General features: G+C 38.7%; 1 protein-coding gene across 2 annotated transcripts in view; it reads left to right on the top strand.

Moving 5' to 3' along the window:
* AP2B1 (adaptor related protein complex 2 subunit beta 1) overlaps positions 1 to 10,769 on the top strand; it is a 127,722-nt gene that overhangs the window by 31,442 nt on the left and 85,511 nt on the right. For both annotated transcript variants that reach the window (XM_059380553.1, XM_059380552.1), the window contains exons 6-7: positions 8,104 to 8,294; positions 10,474 to 10,695. In XM_059380553.1, the coding sequence (XP_059236536.1) occupies positions 8,104 to 8,294; positions 10,474 to 10,695 (413 nt within the window). The remainder of the gene's footprint in view (positions 1 to 8,103; positions 8,295 to 10,473; positions 10,696 to 10,769) is intronic.

The raw sequence follows: 10,769 nt of genomic DNA, 5'->3' as shown, positions 1-10,769 counted from the left end.
TCTGCCTACTTGTGATCTCTGTCTGTCAAATGAGTAAATAAAATCTTTTTTTTTTTTTTAAGATTTTATTTAGGGGGCGCCTGGGTGGCTCAGTGTGTTAAAGCCTCGCCTTCGGCTCAGGTCTTGATCCCAGGGTCCTGGGATCGAGCCCCACATCAGGCTCTCTGCTCAGCAGGGAGCCTGCTTCCTCCCCTCTCTGCCTGCCTCTCTGTCTACTTGTGATCTCTGTCTGTCAAATGAGTAAATAAAATCTTTTTTTTTTTTAAGATTTTATTTATTTATTTGACAGATGGAGATCACAACTAGGCAGAGAGGCAGGCAGAGAGAGAGGAAGGAAAACAGGCTCTTTGCTGAGCAGAGAGCCTGATGCGGGGCACAATCCCAGGACCCTGGGGTCATGACCTGAACCAAAGGCAGAGGCTTTAACCCACTGAGCCACGCAGGCACCCCCTAAATAAAATCTTAAAAAAAAAAATGTTTGATTTTCTTGTATGTGTTATTTAAAGCCTGACATTGTCTTTTAGGGTAATTTTCTAGGGAAGCTTACCCACAAATGAACCTAAGTGTATTTACAGTGTTACTGACTACATCATTGCAGAGTTACTTTTAAAAGGTAATTATTCAAGAATAATGCCTTTTTTTTTTTTAATATTTTATTCATTTATTTGACAGCACAAGCAGGGGGAATGGCAGAGGGAGAAGGAGAAGCAAGCTGCCCGCTGAGCAGGGAGTCTGATGCATGGCTCAATCCCAGGACCTTGTGGTCATGACCTGAGCTGAAGGTGGACACTTAACCGACTGAGCTACCTAGGTGTCCCTCAAGGATAAAATTTTAAAGCAGATTTTGTCAGCAGCTTCTGGAAAACTGAATCTGTTGTACATAATGCCCCAAAAGATCACAGCTCATTCCTTTCTTAGTGTACTCTTTGAGATGATCTCAATACTCTTAATGTGGCAGGGATTACTTTGCTCTCAAAAGGAAGATAATAGTGGTATGATAATAAATTTTTTGTTTTGTTCCTGTTGCACCTTGCTCTGGTGTAATTTTAGGGTTTGTGGGCGAAGTAACTCTGGTTGTTAGGAGTGCCTTTTGTGTACTTGTAGACACCAACTTGTAGCATTTTGGTTTTGAGAATATTTGCATTTTATCAGACCGTATCTTAAGCCACCTTAAGTAATGAATTTTACTGAGTCTTAATTGTAAATCTTGTTACCAGGTATGCAGACCTTCTTGTCATAATGAGCTGTGTTGACTCAACTTCCTTATTCCTGGGAAGGTGAGGGCAAATGATGGCACATTACAGAACGTAATGTAGTGGGCATATTATCTGCTGGCATTCTGGGTGTGTGCTGGATTGAAGTAGGAGCTCTGTTTTACTTATTTGAGGGGAAGAAAATTAACTGGTACCACATAGTCATTGTGTCCTTAAGGAGCCGATAAAGACAGGAACATGCTTAGAACAAATAAACATTGCCCTGTGCTTTAACCCCTCATTTGGGGCAGCTCTGTGAAATAGAAAACGAAAATCCTATGTTGCTGATTTTTAAGAAGATAAAAATATATACCATCTGTATATTTTAGCATAATAGTTTCGGTCATTTATTCTGCTTTCACTTGATCTAATTAAGTCTTTAGGGTATTAATCCAAAGGATTGTAAATGGAAGAGGAAAACTGAAGTAGAAATCTGTTCAGAGTATGTAACTTTGAAGGTCAGTGCTGGGAATGAACGTTCTTTAAGTAGTAATTTGTTAATCGGGGGAAGTCACTATACTGGAAAGTGATCTCTGTCTTGGGTTCTGAGGGTATGGAAATGAAGGTGCAGAATGAAAGTCATTCAAAGGGACTGGTGCACGGGTGGGAGATTTCTCATAAAGGAGCTCCTGTCTGTGACACTCCAGTCCTTCTGTAGACCTACATTTCCCTTTTAGAGTTCTTTTTTTACGGGATCATTTTTAACCATATCCACAGCTCTAGCTTGTTCCTTTTTTAAAAAAGTGAGGTGAAATTTATGTCCTCTCAGTTGGTACATATCAGATAGGGGTAGCTTATAAATCAGATTTTATAGCTAGATAGTAAATTTTGCCTCTTTAAGTGCGGTCAGGAGGTAATTATCTCTGAAATATATATAAAGAAGATTACATTTTTCTCCTTGTATAAATCTGCATGTCACCTTGCCTGGAAATAATGTTTTGATTATATTGTCCTCCCCCATCTCTTGATTTTTCTTTCCCTTTTCCCCCAGCTGAAGTTCACAGCTCAAGCCACTTGGCTCTTGGCATTTATGCTAGAGGCAGAATGATTAGTACTCGGAAACTGGAATCAGACTCAAACCTGGAGTTCATATTCAAGCAGTATCCCTTTCTAGCTGTTCACTAAGCAAGTCACTAACTTCTCTAAACTGATTTATAAATTCATTTTTAAAGCCTGTTTCCTTGGGGTGACTGGGTGGCTCAGTAGGTTAAGCATCTGACTCTTGATTTTGGCTCAGGTCATGATCTCGGGATCCGGGGATTGAGTCCTATATTGGGCTCTGCACTCAGCAGGGAGTCTGCTTGAGATCCTCTCCTCCCTCTGCTTGTTCGAGCATGACTCTCTCAAATAAATAAATAAATAAACCTTAAAAAAAAAAAAAAGAAACCTGTTTCCTTAACTGTAATAGGTGGATTTTGATAGCAACTACCTCAGTTGCTGTTGGAGTTAATGGTGCATAGTAAGTGTTCAATATGTTTAAGCAGTTAACTGCCTTTTATCTCTTTGTACAGCCTTCTCTATGAGGTATAGTAGAAAGTAAATCACAAATTGCTTATGTTTTAACAAAAAAACAAAACTAAGCAGACTCCAAGGGTCCATAAGGAACGATCACATTGAAGAGAAGTTTGTAGTTAAAGCAGAGAAAGATTTGTCTAGTAGGGAATGTGATTTTATATGCATCTATATATGTATGCTTTTGTACCTAAGTATGTGCATAGATGTTTGTGTCTAATATCTGTATAAAGTATACAGATTAGGTCTACAGTGGTGGGGTAGGGAGGAGGAATGTTTAGTTGCAGTCTCCCTAAGAGACACCATAATTGGGAGACAAGATGAATTAAAAAAAATTTTTTTTACGGTATATATGTTTTCCTTTGTAACCTAGATGCCAACTTTTTATACATCAACTCATTTATTAGTTAAGAAAACTAATTTTAGAAACCCTATTCATCCATTTTTAAGTAAAACTTCTTTAGAAACTTCTTTCTGGGGTTCCTGACTGGCTTAGTCGGTGTAACATGCTACACTGGATCTTAGGGTTGTGAGTCTGAGCCCCATGTAGGCTGTAGAGATTACTCAAAAATAAAATGTAAAGAAAAAAAAGACTCTCTTTATTGAGAACTGTACGGTTTTTTTGAGATTATAGTTAAAAGGCTCTTGTTCTCTTTTTGGCAGTCTTTTATCCTAAGAGAAATGCCAGTTTTCTAGGGGAGAAATGTTATGCATGTGAGTCTTTGTTCAAATTCAGAGTGATGGTTCAAGTGAAAGAAACACAACCTTTTTTAGTACACGGGTATATCAAGGCAGTTACTGAAGGGGTTAGATTTGTCCTTTGTGATGTTGAATTACTGTCTGGAGTAATCTTTCTGGAAAGAAGAAGTAAATTTTAAGTTTCAGTTTATTATTTTTAAAGTTTATTTTTAGAAATAGATAATGTATTGCTATATACAGAATACAAAATTCCAAAGAAACAGAGCATAAATGTTGATGGGTGAGCTGTCCTGTATATCCTAACCACCCAGTTGCTGTCTTGAAGTGTCTTTTTTCTCTGTCTACTTTACATTCGGTGTGACTAGCTTATTTTAAGTTTCCATTAGGGTGAGACCAGGAGAACACTAAGCAATCCCTACAGGCTCACCTTCATATGTTTCTGAAATCATAACAGCCGGTAAGCATTAGGAGATGAAAGTGGATAGGTAGAACAGAGGGAACATGAAGTTTTAGAGGAACAGAATTTTGTTATTGGGGATGCATTTTTCTCTGGTTGGCCATTGGCTCAGGAACTGTTTGGCAGTAATCTCTCTTCTCAGTGCCGGCTTTTCTAAACATAATCCTATAATCTGGTCTTTCTGGATCTTTTAATTAGATTTACTTTTCTCTATTTCTTTTTTTGTTTTAATGTGATAATGAGTGGAAATTGCCTATTTTGCCACCAGAACATATACTTCATTAGCCACATTATACACTTGGTTTAATTTCTAATTGCCTATAATAATGACAGAGGAATTCTAATTGTTCATTCTGTTCAGCATCCTTCTGTTCTCTTTCCTCCACGTTGCCTTTTTAAATTCCCTCAGTTCTGACCTTTTCTTTTTCTACATTTCCTATTAACAGACTTTATATTTAACATGTAATCTTTTTTTAACATCGAAATGATTTAACTGGCAGAAATTGTAAGCTGTGGTAGGACACTTTATTCTTGGAAACCAGTAACTAATATTGGGCATATGTTGGCAGTAATAGTTGAAAACAGGCATTTGGTCTTCTGATATGACATTTTGATCCTTTATCCATAATCAGGCCTATCAAGTGTGTAGTACATGGGAAATGTCTTTTCCCTGCATGTAAAGCACCTGAGATGATGGAGGGGATTAGTATTTCACTCTTTGTGCCTTTTGTTTGTCACTGAATCCCATGCTTGATGATAGCAAACAAAAATGAAGTCAGAAAAGAGCTTTATATGTGTTACCATATGGTAGGTAGACTAGATAATTCTTCCTGATTTTTCTTTCTTTTTTTTTTTTTAAGATTTTATTTATTTATTTATTTGACAGAGAGAGATCACAAGTAGACAGAGAGAGAGGGGGAAGCAGGCTCCCCACTGAGCAGAGAGCCCAATGTGGGGCTCGATCCCAGGATGCTGCGACCATGACCTGAGCAGAAGGCAGAGGCTTAACCCACTGAGCCACCCAGGCACCCCTCTTCCTGATTTTTCTTAATAACAGTAAAATCATATCATAGTATAATCGTACTTACGAAGGAGCCCTTGATTTTTCATCTTGGAATTTTATGGTCACTAAGTTGTAGCTGAAGATGATTCGATTTGTACCATCGTACTTTTTTTTTTTAAGATTTATTCATTGATTAGAGAGAGATAGAGCATGTGCATGTGAGTGGGGAGAGGGGCAGAGGAAGAGGGAGAGAGAGAATTCCAGACTCTGCGTGGAGGGAGGAACCTGACTCAGGGCTTGATCCCACTTGAACAGAGATCATGATCCTGAGATCATGACCTGAGCTGAAACCAGGAGTTGGTCACTTAATTGACTGAGTTACCCAGGCACTCCGTGAATATACCTTTTATGCCATAAGTGCATTATATGATTAAAAAATCATATTCTCTAGACATTTATCTTTTGGGATAACTGCAGACTACTCAGATAAACTGACTACTGAAATCAGTAGTTGAATTGTGGCTGTTATGTTTCTTCACTTGTTGGCAAAAGGATAATTACACAACTCTTAGTTTCTCAAGCTTTTAGAAAGGCACTTTAGTAAAAACCAAGAATGAGTTGATGTTTTTGAGAACATTTTAATGTGTGTAATTACTGAAGCTTCTATCTCTTATCACATCTCATTGATAGTTAACATTACCTTGCTAGTCTCTAGTAACATCTGGGAGCTTCACTGCAAAATATGGTGTTCAGGGTGCCTGACTGGCTCAGTCCGTAGAGCATGTGATTCTTGTTCTTGGGGTTGAGTTCGAGCCCCACATTGGGCATAGAGAGTACTTTTAAAAAATATGGCTTTAAATTCAATTGTATAGACCATAGTATAGTTTTGTGTGTGTGTGTTTTGGGTGTTCTTGCAATTTTTAAATTAAGCATCATTGATTGTAAATGTATTAGTTATATCAGAAATGCTCTATAATTTTCATAAAGAGTGTTCACTTTTTTTCTTGTAACTAAAGTCAATTGCCAGATCTTTAAGTCAGGATGCAATTGTACTACTTTTTTTTTTTTTTTTTTTTTGACTGAGTACTAATACATGTGAGCAGGGTTAAGGATGGGAGAGAGGGGAGAGAGACTCTTAAGCAGGCTTCATGCTCCGTGTGGTGTGCTACACAAAGCTTGATCTCACATCCCTGAGATCATGCCTTGAACTGAAATCAAGAATCAGTTGCTTAACTGACTGAGCCACCCAGGTGCCCCACAAGTTTACTTTCTTATAGTTGGTAGCAGTTTTTCATATATTATACTGCCTGAAAGGTTATATTTGCGGTATTTCATTGATTCTGAGATGGAATTGGTTATAAGATGCCTTATTATTTTCTGTATTACTTGGAAAGAAATGTGCTTCTTATTAAACTGACATACTTTTTTTCTTTAAGATTTATTTATTTGAGAGAGTGTACATGTGAGCATGAGGTGGGGGAGGGGCTGAGGGAGAGAGAAAAAGAGTCTTAAGCAGACTCTGCTCTGAGTGTGGAGTCCCACATGGACTCAGTCTCATGACCCTGAGATCACCACCTGAGACAAAAACTAAGAGTTGGGTGCTTAACTGGCTGAACCATCCAGGCACCCCCAACTGACAATGCCTTTGATTATAAGATGCATCTCAGTTTCAGAGATGTTAATGTGAAAAACTGTGCAACTTAGTCTTGATGAGTTAGGTAATAGTACCACCTAAAATTTGCCTAAGGCTTTATAGAAAGCACTTATACATGTGTCATCTGATTTGATCCTTAAACTACAACTAATCTGTGAGGTGGATTAAATTATCTCCAGGTTTCAGATGAGGAACATCTCCCAGGATGTCAAGATTTCAAAGCTCAGATTTTCTTACTGTGAGACTCATGACATGATTGACAGTATCACCCCCCTCAAAAGAAGCATACCCATTTAGTCCTAAAATTTGCAGTCCTTTCCCTGCCTGATGTACATGTTTAAACTTCATTTATCTTAAAACTGTTCATATGTCTTGATTCTAAAGATAAAAACTATAAAATTATTTATTAATTTCAAATGATTAAATTTTAATAATTTTAGAAGACATTGGCTGAAGGAGTGGAGAAAGGAGTTGGGCAAAATTGGAGGGGGAGATGAACCATGAGAGACTCTGGACCCTGAGAAACAAACTGAGGGTTTGGGAGAGGAGGGAGTTGTGGGGGGTGGGAAGGCCTAGTGGTGGGTATTATAGAGGCCATGTATTGCAAGGAGTACTGGGTGTGGTGCATAAAAAATGAATCTTGGAACACTGAAAAAATAAAATTTTAAAAAATATAAATAAATTAATTAATTAAAAATCCCTAATCTAATCTGGACAGGGATTAGCCAGTTTGTGGGATGACTTTATGGAACCATATAGAAGTGTATATATCTCCAAAATAAATTTTTTCCTCTTATGAGAAACAAAACACTGCAACCATAGCTAAAGCTTCATACATGCTCTCTTGCTCATTCCTTTTTCTGTAGGGGTCACGACATTTGTGAAGTTGATGTATATCATTCCCATGCATGTTTTCTGCTGTTTACAAATGCATGTATATGTGAATGAAGTAGATATTATTGTTTGGGTATTTAAAAATACATAGGAATAGGGATGTCTGGGTGGCTCAGTGGGTTAAGCCTCTGCCTTCAGCTCAGGTCATGGTCTGAGGGTCCTGGGATCAAGCCTCACATCGGGCTCTCTGCTCAGTGGGGAACCTGTTTCCCTTCCTCTCTTTCTCTGCCTGTTGCTCTACCTACTGTGATCTCTGTCAAATTAATAAATAAAATCTTTTTAAAAATAAAAAAATACATAGGAATAAATTTGTTTTGCTTTGAAAAGGCAAATTATTGATTAAAATTACTAATTTATTAAAATATTAATGTCTTAATAGCAAATTATGTGTGACTATCTGCAAATAAATGAATTGTTTTAATTCTGGGCTCCTGACCACCAGGAAGTTATATATGCCATCATTGGTGGTTTAATACCTGTTTTGAAAGCAGTTTATGTTTCTAGCTGACTAGGTGAAATGTTCAGGAATAGTTATGAGTTGAGATCAATGAAGTGATCCAAAGAAGATAGAGTATTTGTTTATATTTGTGCTGTTCTTGGTAAATCAAGGTCATGTCTCTTTCTTTCCCAGGTGGTGGCTAATGCTGTAGCAGCATTATCTGAAATCAGTGAATCTCACCCAAACAGCAACCTACTCGATCTGAACCCACAGAACATTAACAAGCTGCTGACAGCCCTGAATGAATGCACTGAATGGGGCCAGATTTTCATCTTGGACTGCCTATCTAATTATAACCCTAAAGATGACCGGGAGGCTCAGAGGTCAGTTCTGTTTTCCTCGAGAGTATTTGGGAGACTTGCCTGTTTGAGTAAGTTCTACTGTCTGTATTAGAATAAGGGTGTCTTATGTTGGCAAAGATCAGTGACTTATGGGGTAGATATTGCTATCCCTGTGGTATTTTCTCACTGGATTTAGGAACATTTTAGGTGGCGGAGTAAACCATGCAAAAATAGCTCTTCCTAAAAGATGTGTGTTTTTCATTTCTTGTTTGAATACTGCAGTTACCTTCTGCTAAAGTCTCCCTCATCATGGTCCCACATCTCCAATACAGCAGTTTCTGGCCATTTGGCACACAAGGGTTTTTGAGTGTCTCATCTTGGCGACAAACTTTCATCCTGTTAGCTACATAGTAAGTGGCTTGATACTAGTTACTGAGCTGAACTATACCTACAACTCAGTAGTGGAGATGTATTGAAGCCTGCAAAGAATACGGTGTCTTTCATTAGATACAGAAATCATGTCATTCTGAATTTGAAAAAGATTTTGGAAGGTGCACCTGGGTTGATCTGCTCAACCCTAATAAATTTTCTTTGACCATCACAAATTGACTATTAAATTTCATATGCACCTAAACACAGTTTACGGAGTTAGACTTACCACCAATTTTTATTGAGTGTTCTGTGTATATAAGCACTGTAGTAGATAAAGTACTTCAGAAGAAATGTTGGCTCTTCATTAAAGTTGACATATTTTAATTATGGTAGATAAGAACCTTCTTTGCCTGGCTGAAGCTCAAGGTACCATAACATAAGTTCTCTTCACTTGGCTGGGAAATTGTTCCCTCTGGACCTAAGTAAAGCTCACCCTGATCCTTTCTTTCCATTATCAAAAGTACAAGTATCTTTAAAAAAAAGTACAGTATCTTATGGAAAGAGCTTTATATAGAAATTTTTTTTTTTTTTGGTCATTGACATCTCCCACTATTCGTGCATTCACTTAGCAAGTATTTATTGAGTCTGTGCTGCATGCCAGGCATTGTTCTAGGCCCTGAGGATACTGTCGACAGAATTGCAGCCCTCGTGGAACACTCATTCTGAGGGATGGGGCAGAGGTATATATAATACAATGTATAACATGTCAGATGATGATAAGCACTGAACGGGAAGATAAAGTAGGGACGAGATCTAAGCGATACTGGACATTTGGGGATAAAGAGTTGTATTTTGTAAAAGGCTGGGGAAAGCCTTGCTGAGAAGGTGGCATTTGGAAAAAGACCTGAGGGAGGTCAGGGAGTCAGCCAATTAGATACTGGAGGAAGGGAGAGAAACCCTGCTTACTTATCTTGAATCCTCAGCTGAATAATTACCTAGCCTCTTATGTTGCCCAAGAGCTATCAAAATTAGATTAATTTCTGAAGAACCCTCAAAAGATAATTACATACTCAAGATTTAGTGAAGCCTTTAAGTTTACATAGCAGGGGTTAGGAGAACGGGGGAGGGGTTTGGGAGAATATTGCAGTGGTGTTCTGTTACTTAAAAACCCTTTGAGAGGGGCACCTGGGTGGCTCAGTGGGTTAAAGTCTCTGCCTTTGGCTCAGGTCATGATCTCAGGGTCCTGGGATCGAGCGCCGCTTCGGGCTCTCTGCTCAGCAGGGAGCCTCCCCCTCTCTCTCTGCCTGCCTCTCTGCCTACTTGTGATCTCTGTCAAATAAATAAATAAAATCTTAAAAAAAAAAATTGAGAGATTTCCTTATGATCGTGAAGACAAGGAGTTGTGTGCTTTTCCTGTTCAACTCACTTCCTCTAGCATCTTATGAAACCTTTAGTCCCAGTTGGTATCTCTCACTATGAAGTATCTCTTAAAACTTAACTTGGCATCCTGTAGGTTGAAGAGAAATGGATTGTGAGGCAAACCCTTATGTGATATGGGGAAACGGAGAAGACTGTAAAACAGGAGGGTAAATGGTGTGAGCCTCAAGTGTTTGGGGTACTGCCTAGTTTCCTTGGTTGGTTTCCTAAAGTCTTCTGACGTCCCTACTCTGTCTGCAGTTTGCACGCAGTGTAGGATCCCAGTTTTGTTTACACACGGAGCTTTGACTTTTGCAACCGATTCTCTACTTTCTTGATACTTGGGCGATGGGACTCTGACCCAATACACAATGGGCTGGATTGAGCAAAGAAATCATAATTCAAGATGTTAATTTTTCTTTTCTGCCCTCAGCATCTGTGAGCGTGTAACTCCCCGGCTGTCTCATGCCAACTCAGCAGTGGTGCTTTCAGCGGTAAAAGTCCTAATGAAGTTTCTAGAGTTGTTACCCAAGGACTCTGACTACTACAATATGCTGCTGAAGAAGTTGGCCCCTCCACTTGTCACTTTGCTGTCTGGGGAGCCAGAGGTGCAGTACGTCGCCCTGAGGAATATCAATCTAATTGTCCAGAAAAGGTTGGGAAACAGTGAATTGGTGGTTAAAGTGTTTGTGATTTTGAGTTAAGCTTGATAATACCAGTATTACAGAG

This window comes from Mustela nigripes, chromosome 16 (genome assembly GCF_022355385.1).
Source record: "Mustela nigripes isolate SB6536 chromosome 16, MUSNIG.SB6536, whole genome shotgun sequence".
Taxonomy (NCBI): Eukaryota; Metazoa; Chordata; class Mammalia; order Carnivora; family Mustelidae; genus Mustela; species Mustela nigripes.
This window is presented reverse-complemented; position numbering and strand designations above follow the sequence as displayed.